The following is a 19,500-nucleotide window of genomic DNA, read 5'->3' as shown; positions in this document are numbered from 1 at the left end:
TTAATTTTATTTATTTATGTAGGATATAGAGCCTTTTGCCTCTTTAATAAAACATATTTTGTCATTTTTTTCTTGTAGATTCTTTTTATGATAAAAACTTAAAAATAGATTATTTACGTATAAAATATTATTTTTATTTATAAACTAGAATATATTTTAAATGTATATATTTAAATATGATAGTGTTGTCGGAAAATAGATTGTCTACCTAAAATGTTGATGCAAATATCAAAGAATGTGGTGGAATAGAAAAAGTATATTATGGAAATGTTTGTAAGAAACTTTCATTTATTCTACTCCCTAGACATATTTGAAAATTATGTGTAGGATTACGGTTTGTTAGTTTGGAAGTAACCTTGAGAAATAAAAAGTCGTACAATAATAGCTTATACAAGTAAAACTAAAAATGGTTGTTGTTCCTTAATGGAAGTCTCCAGATCCGACCAACTCAGTGAAACCAACAAAGCTTGAGTTGTTCGGTTTTGTCTTTTTATTGTGTCGATACGATCTCAGACTCATAACCAGTAGATCCCCCGAAACAGTAACACTCGTTTTTTTTCTCATCAAACCAAGAAAATAAAATCACCTGATGTCAGCCGAGCGTACGCTCACGCTCCATAACTAGCTGCCACGTGTTAAACGGGACCCATGGTCTATAGTTTATGGGACCCGAGTGGTTAACCGGAAACGACGGATAGAGATTCCCGCCATCAGATGGTAAAAGGAACTGAGCTGTATTGCATATAAATGGGTCCCACTTTATGTCACGTCATCACGTGAACACGATACGCCGACTATACTGGATTCTCTTCCCTTCTCCCAATATTATTTCCTTTTTGGTTAATTTTCTCTTTCTGTTTTTGTTCATCAATTGACGGCAACCATACAGTCGGTCCGTCAGCACTTTTTTTTTTTTCTGGCAGCCATATTTTACGAAACTAATCTTTCATTAAAAAAATCCAATACAAAGTACACACACAAAAAAAAAATCTTATCAGAGATTTCAATATAACACAACTTTCTGATAAGAATACGGAATAGGTATAAATTAGACATGACATTAGTGTTAACCGTAGGGAAAACATATTGAGTGAAGTCAAAGATTGAGATGTAGTATTTTCATTATCTTTATTTTTTAATCCATTTGACAGAAGCTAACTCTTGGAACCAATGCCTTAAAAGTTAAAGTTTCACCACTAGATGAGGTAAGCTAGTGATTATGCGCATAAGTTCAGTCCTAGTTTCAGTGGAAATAATGTTTCATATATATGGTGTTAGCAAAAATTAGTTACGGGTTTAGAGAAGATTAAGGCATACAGCTCAAACTCTTTCCGGTAAGTTCACCATTTCTCGTCATGTATATTTTGAATGTAGAACATTGCCGTTTATAAGCAAACACAAGTTTACTATTATTTCAAGAATTCACTAACACAACCGTTTGGAAAACTTACAATATGTACTTTGAAAAATACATAACGATATTTATTTATGTCTGTGACCTTGTGATGATATATAGTTGTGAATAGCATTAGCCTATAGGTTCAAATCAGACGGAGACAATTGGTATATGTAAGGCACCGACTTTGTCCTCATAAGTCCATTTCATTTACTCTCGCGTAATATTTCATTGTAGACTTCATAAATATTCGGGCAAATTCGCCACCTCTCATTTGATCAATAATCATCATACATGTATTCGTCTAAGGAAAATCATACTAGCCTTCTAAACATTGAAGTTATAGTATTTTCTTTTTATAATCAAAGTTTCAATCCTTTAATTTGGATGTGTAGTGGGATTCATACTAATTTATTCGTTAGTATTGATCAAGTGATGCAATATATATGACTAAATAATTCGTATAGTAATAAGATATTCATCTCAGTTTTCCTTGTCCATATATCCACAATGTAAAACGTGACTAAAGAATGATACGCAACAATTAGGGTAACATTTTGTCAAAAAAAAAAACAATTAGGGTAACATCCATCTTCGGTTAGGTTACTAAAAACTGCAAATCCCTTCTAGAAAAGGATTCTTCCTTGTATGGAAATATTATGTCACGACCATTGTCCTGTTGTTTTCTTAGATCGCGATACCTGAACTTCAAAAGCTAATGGCTAATTTGAGATACATAATTAAATTTGGAATATACTTAATAAAGCTACATGTAAATGTTATCATCGTATTATGTAGAAGAAACTAGAAACGTTAAACGTATCAAATCAAGAAATTGATGATTAATGTTTTATGCCATCTTCCAAATTTTCTCCCTAGAGGCTAGAAGACGCGTATTTCATTCGAGATCTCCATAACAATTACCATATATAATGCCGTTGATCAGTTTGTAAGCAAACCGTTCATTAAGTTACTGTAAATGCCATTCATATATATATCACTGCAATAAAGTGGTCCAGAAATATGTGTTCCCACCACTAACTAAAAACCCCTCCACTTAATCATGTTATTTAGGATTGGATTTGGGCACATCGAAATGAAACATTAATTTTTTGGTTTCAAAAACTTTTTGAAGTTTTTTCACATAGAAATAAATCTTTAAACATTGACATCAGCCCTCCAAAATTTTTAAAATTCTTAAAAAATATTTTAAATCGCGTCCCCAAAATCATAGATCCGGCCCGGATGTTATCACTAAAACTATGTACTACACGATATAATGCAAAAGTACGGTTTGACCAACTTAAATTAAACTATGTCCTTGTTTATTTGTAAAAGTTAATTAAAAGAATCAATAATTTTTCAATAAAAGATAGAGCTAAGTGTAAAAAATTAATATCCGGGCTTCTTGGTGGTATAAGTGGAAGGATATAGCTTAAGTATAAAAAATTAATAAAATAATGTAAGAAATAAAGTTTAATAATAATTAGTAGTAGGATAAGTGGAGGAATCTAACCAAAATACTTCTTGTGTAGAACCCAAAATATATATCTTTCATCATTTATTCAATTTTTTTCTTTTATTATAATTCTCTAAGATGCATTGAAATATGCTGATAAAGATGCTCTAAGAATGTGATAATAGTAGATAAACAATATGTTAAAATAAAGGCTAAAATGGTGAAAGGTAGATTTCCTCTATTATAACAGAGAAAGAAAGATCTCGTTTTTTGGGTCAGCCGAAATAGAGATATATTTATGTTTCAATAAACACTTCACTGAGAGTTTTGAACAAAAATATGTTTAAAAAAAGAAACTTGTAGATGATACTGCTCAACAATAATATCTATACATAAAATAATATTTTTACATATACTTTGAGAACATCCCAATAAAATTGCCATAAAACCCTTACTAATCTATGGATGATTCTCTATATAACATGCATGTATATATTAGTATATATGAAGGAAAAATAAAAATGTAGAATAGAGGAAATTTAGTGGCAAAGACAATTCGATATCGACGATATTGTTAGAAACTTCGCAAGTCAAATGATCATTCTGTGAAGGAAGTTTGCTACATTTTGTTTCCTCTATATTTGTCTAACGTTTATTGGTCGTCTATTCCTAAGGTTGTTGCCCTGTTATTTGTGTCAATCAATGTTGGAAAACAAGGGATCATGTGGTTATAAGAATTTACAGCTCCAATAACTGTAAAATAGGGCATATTCATCTCTACTACATATATTTATAGAGTAATTAGAGTGGAAATTGAGTTTTTATTAATAAAGTAATGCTTTTATTTTTTGTTTGGAGATATTCTAAGTACGTTAAGCATAAAAATAATAACTGTAAATACATAATATATTATTAAATTTTGAAAAAGAACCTGAATTTTACACATTCAAATTTGTGGATGGTATTTTTTTGTCTTTGTGTTATAAATAGCTGAATTAAAATTGATACTATTATATAAAAGTAGTTTAGTGCCAATAAATTACGGAACTTGTAGTTGTAGTTGCATCTTATTGCACTGCTCATTACCTTGAAAACCAAGGCAGTAATTATATCAGCATGAATAAAACTAAATCGCGATTTCTAGCACTCTCGTCAACTAAATTTACAAATATTTAAACATAAATGAGAATGGACAAGATCTACATTTAGATTTATTCAGCTTTTTCGCCTGAGAAACCAAAATTGTGAATAGATAGCAATTGTCATCTCCTCACGTTTGGGCGAGAGAAAAAAACATAATAATAAAAAAAAAATCAAATACATATTCTCACATTTGTCTTTATTAATTACATCAATTTTTTTTTTGTGTATATATATACCCACCTCTCTCTTATGTATTTTGTGTGTGTTGTTCCATATATTCTCTTTTTCTTCTCCCTCTTCTCCTCTTCTAGAGTTCAAAATTGTTTCAGCCTCCAAAACATTTCACTATAAGCGAAGCATCAAATATTAAATTGGCTAATAAAATATGGCTGGATTTTGGCTCTTTGTTATACCAAGTCTCATCTTCTGCTTGCTTCTGGTAAAGGTGATGGTTTCAAAGAATAACAAGAAAAAGAAAAAGAGGAACACTAGATGTAAGCTTCCTCCTGGTTCCATGGGATGGCCTTACTTAGGCCAGACTCTACAACTTTATTCACAAGACCCAAATGTTTTCTTCACTTCCAAGCAAAAGAGGTAAACCTAAAAATCTTGTCCTAAATCCTTGTTACTTTTTTTTGTTTGTTATGATGTTAGATTAAGAATGGATTTTATCTTTTGATGTATAGATATGGAGAGATATTCAAAACACGAATCCTTGGCTATCCTTGCGTGATGCTGGCTAGCCCAGAGGCCGCAAGGTTTGTCTTGGTGACTCATGCTCATATGTTCAAACCAACGTATCCTAGAAGCAAAGAGAAGCTAATTGGACCATCTGCTCTATTTTTCCACCAAGGAGATTATCATGCCCATATAAGGAAACTTGTTCAATCCTCTTTATACCCTGAAACCATCCGTAAACTCATACCTGATATCGAACACATTGCCCTCTCTTCTTTACAATCTTGGACCAATATGCGTATTGTCACTACCTACAAAGAGATGAAGAAGGTCTATCTTTTCTAAATGCCAAAAAAAAACATACACAATGCAATTCCTTCACTTGCTCTCTTTAATTACCTCTCTCTGAGCTCTCCTAATAAAAACAAATGTTATATTTTCGCTTGCAGTTTGCTTTTGATGTGGGTATTCTAGCCATATTTGGCCATTTGGAGGGTTCTTACAAGGAGATATTGAAACATAACTACAGTATTGTGGACAAAGGCTACAACTCTTTCCCCATGAATCTCCCCGGAACATCTTACCACAAAGCTCTCATGGTATGATCTCATCTCTTGAATAAATGAACCAATTAATCTTCATACATTAAGTAAACTCTGCCAAGCTGACTAAAACTTGTTATTAAAAAAGGCGAGGAAGCGGCTAAAGACAATAGTAAGCGAGATTATAAGCGAAAGAAGAGAGAAAAGTGTCTTGAAAACGGACTTTCTTGGTCATCTACTCAACTTCAAGGACGATAAAGGCCGTGTGCTAACCAAAGAAGAGATTGCGGACAACATCATCGGAGTCCTTTTCGCCGCACAAGACACGACAGCTAGTTGCCTAACTTGGATTCTTAAGTACTTACACGATGATAAGAAGCTTCTAGAAGCTGTTAAGGTTTGATCACATGTGTAGAATCTTATCCTCTTGTTCTGTGTGTATATATATACGTATATTTAGTATGCTTAATCTATGTATATTGCATTATAATGTTCGTAGGATGAGCATAGGGCTTTACTCAAAGAAAACAGTCGAGAGAAGAAGCCTTTAACATGGGGACAAACGAGGAATATGCCACTAACACATAGGGTGATAATTTATAAATATTAAAATATTATATTATATAGTTTTTATGATTACCATAAATTTGAAGTTCATGTTTTATTGTTATGTAACATAGGTAATAGTTGAGAGCTTGAGGATGGCCAGCATCATATCCTTCACATTCAGAGAAGCAGTGGTTGATGTTGAATATAAGGGTACTAATTAAATCATTTCACATTACTAGAACATTCTATCTATTATTTATTTATTTGTATGAGATGTACCAAAATAAAAGTGCTGTGGTCCAGAAAAAAATATAAAAATATTTATGATTCTTGTAACATGCATGTATACAGGACATTTGATACCCAAGGGATGGAAAGTGATGCCACTTTTTAGGAATATTCATCACAATTCGAAATATTTTTCAAATCCTGAAGTTTTCGATCCATCTAGATTTGAGGTAATAATAGATAAACTAGAATAATATATATATATATATATATATATATATATATATATTGATAAGTTATATATTATAAGAGAGCGTCCTGAGTTAATGTGATGAATGAAACTATTTAAAAGGTGAATCCCAAGCCAAATACATTCATGCCCTTTGGAAGTGGAGTCCATGCTTGTCCCGGGAACGAGCTCGCCAAGTTACAGATTCTTATATTTCTCCACCATTTAGTTTCCAAATTCCGGTAAGTTTGTACTCTTCCTGTCTACTATATAATTAATACTTTTAAGTTCCATGCACCACGGTTCTTTGGATTAATGAAATAAATGATTTGATCTATATATTGGATACGATCTTATATAACAAAGCATAGTTGCCCACATCCACATGACCATTTAAAAGCTTTTTCCTGTGTATAATATAAAGAGAAAATAACAGTGCATTGTCCAAGCATAATTAATCACATCACTATTTCTAACTGATAAATGGTAATTTTTTAGTATTTTACTAATATAACTCAAAAATAAGCTTTACATGTGATAAGAAATGAATAATTTAACACATACTTTCTTTTTCTTATCTAATTGGATTATACAGATGGGAAGTGGTGGGACGAGAGAAAGGAATAGAGTACAGTCCATTTCCAATCCCTCGAAATGGTCTTCCCGCTACATTTCTACAACATTCTCTTTAGTTCTTCAACCTTTAAAAGTTTATTATTATTGAAATTGTCTTAAGTAGTCTTAATTTATATTTTTATCTAAACTCGATAAGAATATTTAAAACCCCTTGGATTATTTTTTTTTTCCTTTTTAAACCACTATTGTAGTCCTTGAGGGGGTTTAACATGTTGCATGCTATAACAACTATGATGGAGTAAAAAAATGTCTATTCCGGTATTCTCAATTACAGTCGAAATTGGGTCAAGCTTTTCTTCGTGGTTAACAACCAAACCAAACCAAATCAAAAGACTGGGAGCCACGTGAAGGGAACAGAAAGACCACAAAGCGTGAATGTGAAAAAAAATCAAAGAGGTGTGTGTCTATTTATGAGTGGCCTGTGAAAATGACATGGCTGCCATAAAAACAGAGCATCTTCTAACTTTCATGAGGCTATTCCACGTGTTGTTTAATGAATTGGCCACCTATAAAAAGATGTTTTGATTTTAGCAAAATAAATAAGAAGAACAAAAAATGGGTCTGTTTTCATCATATCTTGGAGGAATGGTCCTCCCCAGCATTGACAATGGCCTTTGCCTCCTTTAATTTTTTTTTTGTTTGGTTTGAATCCTTTATGTTCAGGCCCTTTCATCTAAATTATTGCCGAATAAATCTTTAGATCAACCCCAATCGTGGGTTTTCACTATTGAGTTCTCAAAATACACACACATATATATATATATGTATGTATTTTGAAAATTCAAGAACTCACCATTAGAGTTGCTCTTATTTCTAATCAAAACTGGTAAATCTTGGTCTACAATTCTATTTAACTAACGACTTAGTAGTTGTTATAGCAACACAGCATTTTCTTAGTGAACGGTATTTAATTAAAACCTAATTAATAGTAGTTATAACTTAATCTCACGTGGAGCACCATTTAACTCGTTCTAGAGATATAGTAATAACAATACAACGATTATAGCTACAGCTAGTGGAACTATATTAAGCAGACTCATAATTCTTGTTATAATTAAATCACATCAACTACAAACCACTGTCAAATTTGTATAGTATTTCAGTTACAAAAAAAAAATTATAGTGATGAATTAACGATCTTTGTAGAAACTGTTAGTCTAAAAGCTTTGATTTGATCGTTAATTTCATCAATATAAATAATTTCTATAAGATGTTACTAATTAATCCATAGCTTCGGATACCTAACTCAACATGATTTATTCCTCCAAGACGTACGTGTAGTGTGATGATTGAATTTGTATTCGTTTAGGTCTAGTTAACTCTTCTCTATATTAAGCGATTGAAAATTTGTTATCAACTAATTATTATGTTAAACAAAAAATATAAATGATTCTTCGGGTGTGCAACAACATTTGTTTAAACTAATATTTTTTTTTTGGTAAAATGTTAAATAAATTTAAACTAATATTTGTTTTTGGGCTCGTTGTATTTTCATATTGTAATAATATATAAAGTACTAACTAGTAAGGAAAACTCAACTATAAAACACACACATTTTGAAGCAATAAACCCTAATCAGTGTTTTAGGTTTTAAATTGAATAACAAGTTAAACCATCAAATAGCAACATATATAGACTAGAAATAGTGTAAAAGCTCTTTTTCCCCGGGCGCTTATAGTATATAGAATCGTAGATAGTATTTGAACACTCTTATTAGTTCCAAAATAAAGTCTTACAAAGAATATCATCAAAGGAACTGAGCATCACAACGGTTTATCATCATCACATTTTAAATTAGAGCCACAAGCTTATAAAAGAAAATAAGAAGTATCAACATTGATCATAGAAAGGAGGGTAGCTTTTTATTTATTTGCTTAGTTATGATTAATAATAATATTTGGGGTGTAAATTAACATGGGAGTGTTGAGTGTTGTACCAATGAAAATGTAAAGTTGGGAGGGGGGGGACCTAATTTACGAACTGATTTCCTTTTCGGGTTTTAGTCTATTTTATATCCATTTTTGTTTGGTGCTCCTACTCATGCAACCAAACATCGCCATTTTCAATTATTCCTTTTTGTTTTCCATGCTAAAATAGTTTTTCTTGAAAAAGATTCATCCTTATATATTTACGTGTAGTTATATTTCGTTCTTATATTTTTGTGTGTTGGAAATTTAGTAGTTGTCGTCCCTTTGAGTGTGTGGTAGGTGAATTTTTAATTAACATACAAGATATTATATACATGAATGATGCATGTATATTATGTAAGGATAGTGACTAGTAATTGTTTTGCTAGCCGGGTATTTTGAGCAAATAATCAGACAGGGTAAATGCATAGAACATCATAATTAATCTGAATTTTGTATAGAATTGACAATTAATTTTGGCTAAGTGACATAAACCCAAAAAAAAGAATGATAGCTTAGATTATAAAAGGTAAAAACAATGCCAAAACAGTTCCCTACAATTATCGTAATTGTAACGAGTTTATACATTGTATATTAAATAAATTTTGGTTCTCTTGATGCATGGTATTGTAGTGCAGACACGTACTTATAAATTTATGCGGATGGTTTGATATGAAAACTAATGAACGTAACGTTGGATGTTGAATATTGATGGTTATATGGATTTGAATATCAACATTTATGAAAACTAGCCATTCGGAATATAATTTGGTAAGTTTGGTTCAGTGATTATCCTTTTTCCTTGACAACGTTCAATGATTATGGTTATCAAAAACGTTATATAATTACGGTAAATTACCTAACGTCAGGTTGTGAGAAACTTATTAGTCAAATAAAAAGGAAGTGGAGTTAGCACCGAATTGAGAATTTCAGATGTTTGGTGCTAAGAGCCTTGGGGGCTAATGGTCATGTTCCTGGGTTCGAATTACCCGGAGGGGAACTATCTCTTCCCTGTCACCAAATATGGTACTGGGTGTTGGATCTTCTCCTCAACCCAGATATAACCCTCTCGGGTGAAGTGAATCGCTGTCTGACCGGGTCCGGGGAAATGATCCGCGTAAGTAGGGAATCCCCAGATTATAAAAAAAAAAAAACTATCAAGATTGGTTAGGCTCTCAGATGGGTTCAAGGGCTTAGGCTAACATATCTACATATTGTCGCTCTATTAATGGGCTTTAGGATAATCCAACAAGCCTAGTTTCTTCTTGGTCCTGGACATTTTTAGGGGTGAGAAGAAAGATTGTGGTCACTGATCACAGATTACAATTTTCTTTTTGGGGTCAAACGTGATCAAAGATGACTTGGCAGAAAGAAAAGTCTATCGTTAAAAATATACAAATATTTTTACATTATAAGTGGTTGGAAATAAAATAATAAGTCTACCAAGTCGTTCTTTATTTTATTCTAGTTCTTTTTGTTGTCACAACAAGTCAAACTTACGAAAATAGCTTTGGTCATTTTTCAATTTAAAGAAAGTTCCATGCGTAACAAATTAAAAAAGAATGTGTGCCAAAAGCATGCAGTGCCGGTCCTGAGATATTCATGGTCCAATACGAAATACAAAACTGAGGCCCTTAGAAAATATATAAAAAATCTGTCGATAAAAGGCTCAAGTCTATAATAAGAAAATTACGATATCTTCAAAACTAATAAAAATTATCAGTTCTTAAATATAGATTTTCTTGTATTTATTTCCTATAAAATTATTCATCTGATTCTCGTAATTAAGGCTCTTGATCATATCTTTTTCAATCGACAATATAGCTAAACTATTCAATTTTTGTGAAATAGTTGACCGTAAATAAGACTTAATCAACTTCAGCTTCGAAAAGTTTTTTTCGGCTGAAACAACTGAAACCAGAATTGTAAACATTACTAGAAGTGTAAAAGAATGTTCGCTAAGAAAAAAAATTAACTTAGAAGATAACTATTCTTTTTTTTTTGAGTAACCAGAAAAAAACTATTCTAAATCAGTTATTTTCTTTTTTGTTGTCATCATAATATTTTTCCATTATTTCTTATCTTTCAACTTACTCATGTTTAATAATATAAAAGATGTCCACGGCCCACCACCTTCCTTATTTATAGACAATATACATCAATACACATAACAAATTTCTATATTTATAAGTAATACAAATGAAAAAACTAGGCCCTAAAATTTTATCAAAATAGTAGGCCACATACGGTTGCATCTAATGTTTGTGGTCAAAGCCGGGCCTGAAAGCATGAGTGTCTAAATGTGGTGGATGGATGACCTAGCAGATATATAGCGACTATAATACTTAGCAGATATATATTTAGCATGCATACTATCTAATTGGTATACAGAGTCGGGCTTGACCGAGGGGGGAAGCTAGAGAATATTTTACATGGGTGCATAATAGTAAGAACATAAGAAAAGATTCGAACTTGAGTTGACAGTGGGGGCACAAGAAGACTTTTACCATATCTTCTATCAAATATTACATGTTTTTAGGTTTCAAAAAAAAAATTACATGTTTTTCTTTATCAAAAAAAAATTACATGTTTTCTTTTACTAAATTTTAAATAACAAGAATTTTATGGATGCACAAAGTACCATAGTTAATAGCCTAGCTTCACTTCTGGCTTGACCCCATCCTTGTGAAACATTTAAACGGAGCCCCTTTTAAAAAAAAATTGTATATTTGTTAAATATATAAATGTCTAATGTAAATTAGTAAAAAATGACAGAAAATAAAATTTTAAAATTATAATTATATAATAACAATTTTATAATAAACTAAAATGTTCTTTTTAATTTTTAAGTAACCAAAATATATTTTACCTTAAAATAATTTAAAATAATTTTTTCAAAAAGTATATTTAGAGAAAAAAATAAAAAATTAGATATTTTTTTTTTGTTTTTGGATATGGTCCCCAAAATCTCAGGTCCGGATGTGCTGATATATCACTTACGTATATACAAATTTATATATGTTAACATGTTGTTCAATTTCAGATATTAAAAGATGATTTTTGGTTTGTGGTATTTGGATAAAAATTGCTAAAAATCCCGTTCATAAAGAAAATATCAAAAACGCATAAAGTAACGAAGGAAAACAAATTTCCAAAATAGAAAAAAACGTAGAAAAATATCATAGAATACTTGACTAATGGGACCAAAACAATAATCGTTGTTGACGGCTTTGGGTTGAGAAGACAAATTGGGAGATCAGAACTAAAAGCAATAAGAAAATATGGTACAGAAAAAACATAAATGCTAAAAAATTAAATCAAAAGTGGAAAGGCTGGTGAAAGGTGAGGGGACATGGTCACTGGCCGAGCAACCTTTATGGAAGAGGGTCATTTTGACACCTATGAATTATATATTTTTTTAATAAGAAAATAACACACAACAAAATTGATTTACATGGTTATTATAATATATACTGATGAAATAAAAGTTAACCTTAGTTTTGGGCATATTATCTGAAACTTAAAAACCAAACCAAACCAAACCGAAATCATATTGAAACGCTTAAACCAAAAACACATCAAAATTGATAAGAATTCGAATGGTTCTATTTTTTCTAAATTAGAAAATCAAAACAGATATGAGAGCAGAACAACTATTTGAATAAACAAAAATAAATTTATTTATTTTAAAGTATTAATTATTTTTAGTTATAACATAATTATATATATATATATATTTAATGTGGTCTGAGAAAACTAATCTTTAATGAAATTTAATTACACTTTCTCTCTAGAAATTCTTCCAACTTGTCTCTAACATCACTTCAGATCCGATCAATTTTCCGGCCGACAATTTTGGCTCTCCTAACCACCGTCGGTCGGGTTCGTTTCCTTTCTTTGATTTAGCTTGCATCTATCTTGTTTAAGTTTTAAGTTTTTCTGATTATAGTCTAGATCTAGATTTGCATGTCTGGATTTCAGAAATGTGCTTTGCCTTTGGTGACTTTCTTAAAGGTGTTCATACGCTTTGATGGTGTCTCCTTTTTCTGGTTCTGTCTCAGTTTCTTTAGCCCGTTTGACTTGCATATGCTTGTTGTTTGCTTCTTGTGGCGGATTCACCGTTGGAGAAAAGATGTGATTATCCTTGTAGGCTCTTGCGACGGGTAAGTTCTGAAGTAGTGTTCATTGTCCTATTCTGGAATTGGTTTATCCGGCTCGTTTTTCAAGGATTTGGAGCTCTGTCTCTTTGCACCTAGCGTGGAGGTTTTATTGTTAAAAAGCTTGGTCTTCATCATCCTCCAAGGTTCGTGGTCTGTGGTTTCTTGTGGCTTGTCAGGCTGTCGTCAGAGCAATATCTTCGAAGCAGTACACCCCTAATAAAGTTCGCTATGTGGTGTGGCGCTTATCTCTTCGATTTTCCTCCGGCACATCCGTTTGCTTGGGTGTTTTGTTTATTAGATCTAGTTACTATGATTAGATTTTATTTTTAACTTTTAACTTCTGTTCAAATGTTTTGTTTTAGTTTTTGGAGATTTTGGTTAAATCTGCAGGCTTTTGTCTCCAGAGTACGTTGTTGTTTATTGCTGGCTTAAGTTTGATATCTCCCTTGTGTAATATGTAGTTTTTATCAATGAAAAGTTTCAGTGTGAAAAAAAAATATATATTTAATGTATTATCATATAGTTATAAACAAATAATTATTCAAGAACTGAATCACTCAAATATTTTTGGGTTTAGTTAATGTTTTTGAGATTTTTCATTTTCTGGATTTAAACCCAAACCAATTAAAAACCTGCCCATTAATCCAACATTATCCAAACCGATATAATCCGAGAACTGTTCAACTCTTATATGGATTGTAAGGCCAAGCGCATTGGCGAGACGGGAAAAGGAGGTTCAAAGATAATATTTTAGATTATTTTATTTTTTTGTTTTCTGTTTTTCTAAAAAAAAAAAATTATTAATCGTACCAATCGCGGACCGCCACGTGGCGTGGGGCCCACGAAAAGTAACGATACGGTATCAGCGTGGAGACCTCGCACGAGACAAGTTCAAGTGAATCAGATTATTTTAATAGTTTTTTTTGTTGGAAAACGTGAGAACTTTTGCTTACATCTCTCAATGCGCATGTCCTAAGTACTCTAACTCGAATAAGCTGAACTGTAAAACCTAATCCTCATCACTAGTGACCCCAATTAAAAAATTAGCTAGACATGATGATTGATGCTCGCACTTGAACATCATTCATGGCTGCTGCTGCTTTGCTAAAAGTGAATCAATCATATTATAAAGAATGCTTATCGTGTACTCTAACTCCAAGTGTTACACATAATGATTCACATTTACCTCTCTTAATTTTCTCATAGTTTGTAGTATTTGTTGTATATATCCCGTTCAATTAAACAGGAGGGACACATTTATCGAAATATAATTCTCAAAAAGTTATGTAATTAGTAGTAAGAAAAATCAAAATAATTTAATAATAGGGATTTTGGGATTTTGTGTATACACATATATTAGGGATTTTGGTTAGTCAGTGCATTATACGTTTTTACCTTGCTATAGGGCCCAATTTCCCTTAATAATATCACGAACCAGCGTGTCTAAAAATACAGACTTGATCATCCCCTGGATCAGCGTGTCTAAAAAGAAGATAAATAATCTCATGCTGATGACTTGTGTTTTGTTCTATTGAAGGCTAGTGATTGGTAATAAAAAAAAATAAGAGAAAAAAGGTAATTGGTCGGAAGATCCCAATTTCCAAAGCCTGACAAAACATTTCCATCTGTGGCTCACTTTCAGGAAGACTCATAAAAGAAGAAGAAGAAGAAGGCAAATACTCAATAACAGTCTACGGACATGGAACCGGAGGTATATTCTTCTAGCGGCGGCGTGAGGAATCTTGAAGCGTCGATTACGGCGTGGCATTTCCAGATAGCAGTCTATTTCGCCTTCGGATTCTGCTTCTTGAGACTCTTCCTTGATAGATTCGTCTTTCAAGTTAAGTAAATAAAATTCTCAGTTTTTTCTCCTTTGCAACTTTGGATTGTATAAGCAAAGAGATTCATTAGATGGTTCATGCATCTTGCAAAAGAGCTAGGAGTATTGATCACCACTATATATGTCTTAAACAGAGGATAGCTGTCTGGCTTTCGAGCACCGCTTCTACTGCGCCTATTAAAATGAACGATGCTTCTACTCTTGCTAAGCTCGTCAAATGCAAGGAGTCTCTGTGGAAGCTCCTGTATTACGGTGCTTGTGACATATTCGTTCTCAAATTCGTTTTTCACGAGCCATGGGCCACAGATGTCAAACTCTACTTTGAAGGTTGGCCTAATCAAGAGCTGAAGTGAGTTACTTTTCCTTCTCCTTTTACTTTATAATTTCTTGGTTCGCTTAAAGGCCCTTAAAATATTATATGTATTATATCATTCAGTCCCTAATGATTATAAATAATATATGTTTGATGATTCTTTAAGCTCCATGGATCTCAGTACCGGCATGTATACGGTGGAATAATGTTAACTCTTTCTTTTCTCTAGGCTTCCGATAAAGCTGTACTATATGTGTGAGTGCGGTTTCTATATGTATGCTGTTGCTGCCTTGCTTGTATGGGAGACCAGAAGAAAAGATTTTTCTGTTACGATGTCTCACCATGTCATCACCATCATCCTCCTTGCCTACTCCTACTTAACCAGGTAACTAATTCATATTCTATTTCCATATGGATGCTTACCTTAAGTAAATTTGCTAAGTTACATGTCCAATCATAAATAATAATAATAATAATAATAATAAAAGAGTTGTCACTGGACAATATTATTATGTGTGAATATTCGACTTTTGACTGGGAGATTAGATATATGTAGTGAATTATAGAGCAAGCAACCAAGAAACTCAGGAAACTGTTTTTTTTTTTGTTTCTTTTGCAGTTTTTTCAGAATTGGAGCAATCATCATAGCCCTTCACGATGCAAGCGACGTGTTTATGGAAACTGCTAAAATTTGCAAGTACTCTGAAAAGGAATTTGGAGCGAGTGTTGGTTTTTCACTCTTTGCTCTCTCTTGGCTACTTCTTAGGTTGATTTACTTTCCATTTTGGATCATCAGGGCCACTAGGTATCCCTCACTTTATTCTTACCTCTTACCTATTATATTTAACTTTTATCTTTTTTTTTGCCAATGCTATATCTGATATTCTCACCTTTTTTTGGGTTAAAGCATTGAACTCCTGGATCATTTGGATATGACATCAGGTGAAGGCACCATCATGTACTATTCCTTCAACACACTGTTACTGATGCTTCTTGTTTTCCACGTATATTGGTGGTATCTCATTTGCGCAATGATTGCAAGACTACTTAAAAACAGAGGACAAGTTGGAGAAGACATAAGATCCGGTAAGGTTTCTTTAACTTTGTTTAAACCCACCGGTTTTGAAAGTTATGTGGGCTGTGTAGTGTGGAGGAACGAACCACTAGAGTTATTTTCCTAAAAATTTATTTGTTTGTTATTATCAATGACAGATTCAGAGGATGATGAATAGACACTTTGAAAGCATGACAGATACGGAACATGTTTCCACTTCTCCAACTAAACTCTGTTGCTGCTGATGAATTTGTTCTCAGTTTCAGCACCTTCTTGATTAGAGTTGGAGGTTAAAAAAAATAAAGAGGAAAGGTTATAGTTTTCTTTCTTTAGTTTCTGTTTGAGAAATATAAAGAAAAAATAGAAAGTCAGGTTTCTTGTGTTGTTGTTCTATGATGTGGTATAAAACGATGTGGAATCCACTTTGTAAATGCGAATTCCTCTTTGTATGGTTTCCTATTCCATAGCCTTTTTATGGTTTTTTATTTAAAAGGGAGCTCAACAGAAACGATCCTAGAGGATGTCTTCTTTGTTTGTTCGGCACTATACACCTCATATGTGCCATTGACACAGTCTTACCGTCATCTAATAATTTACCCATGGTCCTTTCTTTCGTTTTCCTTACAAAAGAGTATTCTGAAACAGCAGTAAAAACATTATAACAAAACAAAAGACATACTCTCTAACCCAAAAAAAGGAAAGGAAAACGTGACATACAAAACAAAGAATAAAAGAGGGAAAACACAGTCTTTAACATCACACTCTCCCATCATATATTGTCAACTGCGTATAACCAAGCACCGTACCACAACACTTAGTAATCGGAGCAACCTTCCTCCACACCGGACGATCACTCCCAACCGTCAAAACATCAACGTCCGACATCTACTTAATTACTCCCCCCCCCATCCTCTTGCTTGTACACCACTCCATGACTCAAGACATAACTTACATCCTCAACAGGCATTGGACCATGAGGCCAGCCATACTCCTTCACATCCCATCCCACCTTAACACTCTCAAGGTGTTGGGAAGTCCTTTATACAAAACGTGAACTTTCCCACCTTGTTTGGGCCGGTTCGTGACTACTAGTTTATGCTTAGGCCTCTTTTGCCTTTGTCTATATGGGATTTATATTTAAGCTAATTAGATCAAACCTTTATTGAAGGTTTTTTGAGTCTTGTTTATTAAAAAAAAAAGGAAATAGACGGTGGTTGCCATAACAAAACAAAAACAAAAAGGAAAAAAAGAAAATCGAGGGTTTGCTGTATAAATTATAGATTAGGAGTGGAAGAACATGTTGGCGTCGATGGAGATTTGTGAGAGAATGGTGAGAGAAAGCAAACGCAGAAGAAAAGGAAGAAGAGAGTGGAAGATTGAGATCCCCAATGATGTGATGGAAGAAATCGTGATGAGGCTTCCGGTGAGATCGATTGCGAGGTTCCAAACCGTTTCAAAGCATTGGGAATCGGTGATTAGGTCAAGAGATTTTGGGGCAAGACACATGAGTCATCAGAGAAGAAGCAAAGATCCTAAACTCATGTTTGTCTCTTATGGTCAGAATCATATCGGTTTTGAGCAAAGGGACTTGGAGACGACTTCTCTTGAAGAGAGCTTCGAGTTGAAAATTGAAGAGATTAATGGTGCTATTGCGATCTCCGAATGCTGCGATGGCCTTGTCTGCTTTTACGGCTTGACGTATGCAGTGAGAGTGGTAAATATGGCCACAAAAACATTGGTACCACCACTCCCCTTGGCGAAATTTCAGCAGGTCCATAAATACCATCCAGACCCAGATCTGGAGGAGGAGATGCATGACGTGAGTGATGATGAAGATGATCGAAATCCTGTTCCAGTGCCATTCGTATTATATACTAGGTTTGGATTTGGGAAAGACAGCGTCACAGGACGATATAAGATAGTGTGGCTCTATAATATATATCCTGCCACTTTGAACAAGAAGAAGAAGACCAGATGCGAGGTTTTTGATTTTGAGGAATGGAGATGGAGATTTGTGACTACCCGACCTCTTGATCATCACCAAATCTTGTCTAAACAGATGCCATCGTTTGCTAACGGATCATTATACTGGCTTACTACGGGTGACGAACGAGGATACCCATCAACACAAACCAAGCTCATAGTTTTCGATATTCATACAGAGATGTTTCGAGTCACCTCAACACCACCTTTTATTTCCCCTGGCGCCTCTGGTGACAAAATTGGTCTATGCAATCTTGACGGCCATCTGTGCATTTCTGAGCTCAAGAGCGATTGTAAGCAAGAGTTTTGGTGGAGGGTTGAAGAATGCGGCGACAAGTGGGAGAGAATCTTTTCAGTTGACTTGAATTCTACTTCCTGTTGGTTTGGTCGTATCACTTCACTGCCTCTCACTCCTTTGGCCATTTCAAGGGTTGAGAACAAGGTCGTCCTCTCGCTTACCTATCAAGGAAGCCTTGTTGACTTTGATCTTGATCCTGACTCAACTGTTTATCATCTCTATTATCCTGGTTACTATGGCTTAGCTGTTCCTTATTTTCCAAGTTTATCACTTGTTCATGCAACTTTCTAGCTTCTCTCTCTCTTTTTTCTTCTTTCTGAAAATGTGTTTTTATATTCACATCACTTCTTATTTATGTTTTGGTGACTTGATTATTTATCATCAAGTTTTGCGCTGAGCACTTCTTATTTTCTTTGACACGGACACTTTATGTACCATGTTATTTGTCGTTGGGATGTTAAGAATTTTGGTTTTGTCTTAAGCTCAGAACCATACAAGTAGATGAAGGGAAAGAAGTCAATAACATTTGTGTGAATTTATTTTTGATCAATAGCTGATACTAATGCATCTCTCTGTTTCTTTTGGCTTTACCACTGGCTCTCAAAGCATCTCTTGCTAAGGTTTCTGTAGAAACGCTAAGAAAAGGTACACAACACCTCTTAATAAAAATAAACCAATTGCGGTTTCCGGACCTAACCCTCACACGGTTTGTTTTAGAAGGTCATGGTTATATATAACCACATTGCTTAGACATAGACAATAAGTCATCAACCGACGCACATGTGTGAATACATATTCAAGGTCTTCTCTCAGGTCTGCCACATTGCCACCTAAACTCATATGTAGTAGTTTGCTGCTTTAGAGTTTAGACCACTCCACACCAATATCAGTAAGAAGGCTGCTGCTTTAGACCAAATATTCGCTCTGTTTATTTCTGGTTTTCTATAAGAATATGACACACTGCCGCATCAAATTACCTAAAATTATGAAAAACATGATACATAAGCAAAATATATGAATATTAACTAATAATATAAATGATGCAAACTAGGTGATGTAATTTCTTTTTGCATCACTTAAAACTA

The 19,500-nt window shown here is 33.4% G+C and overlaps 3 protein-coding genes across 3 annotated transcripts; all 3 read left to right on the top strand.

The window, feature by feature from the left end:
* The first annotated feature begins 4,264 nt into the window (after positions 1–4,264).
* On the top strand, positions 4,265–7,433 carry LOC108857841 (abscisic acid 8'-hydroxylase 4). The gene is made up of 9 exons (XM_018631864.2): positions 4,265–4,592; positions 4,685–5,006; positions 5,126–5,275; positions 5,367–5,615; positions 5,718–5,807; positions 5,899–5,977; positions 6,119–6,225; positions 6,348–6,466; positions 6,820–7,433. The coding sequence occupies exons 1-9, from the start codon at positions 4,384–4,386 to the stop codon at positions 6,914–6,916; spliced, it is 1,422 nt and encodes a 473-aa protein (XP_018487366.2). The 5' UTR covers positions 4,265–4,383; the 3' UTR covers positions 6,917–7,433.
* A 7,117-nt stretch (positions 7,434–14,550) lies between these two features.
* Positions 14,551–16,642, top strand: LOC108859167 (ceramide synthase LOH2). Its single transcript, XM_018633026.2, has 6 exons — positions 14,551–14,767; positions 14,902–15,116; positions 15,310–15,465; positions 15,700–15,885; positions 15,988–16,166; positions 16,293–16,642. Exons 1-6 carry the CDS (start codon positions 14,627–14,629, stop codon positions 16,310–16,312), a joined length of 897 nt encoding a protein of 298 aa, XP_018488528.1. The 5' UTR covers positions 14,551–14,626; the 3' UTR covers positions 16,313–16,642.
* A 693-nt stretch (positions 16,643–17,335) lies between these two features.
* LOC108856674 (putative F-box protein At2g02030) lies at positions 17,336–18,896 on the top strand. The gene has a single exon (XM_018630533.2). It carries the CDS (start codon positions 17,432–17,434, stop codon positions 18,704–18,706), a length of 1,275 nt encoding a protein of 424 aa, XP_018486035.1. The 5' UTR covers positions 17,336–17,431; the 3' UTR covers positions 18,707–18,896.
* The last annotated feature ends 604 nt before the right edge of the window (positions 18,897–19,500 follow it).

The sequence above is a fragment of the Raphanus sativus genome, chromosome 5, assembly GCF_000801105.2.
Source record: "Raphanus sativus cultivar WK10039 chromosome 5, ASM80110v3, whole genome shotgun sequence".
Classification (NCBI taxonomy): domain Eukaryota; kingdom Viridiplantae; phylum Streptophyta; class Magnoliopsida; order Brassicales; family Brassicaceae; genus Raphanus; species Raphanus sativus.
This window is presented reverse-complemented; position numbering and strand designations above follow the sequence as displayed.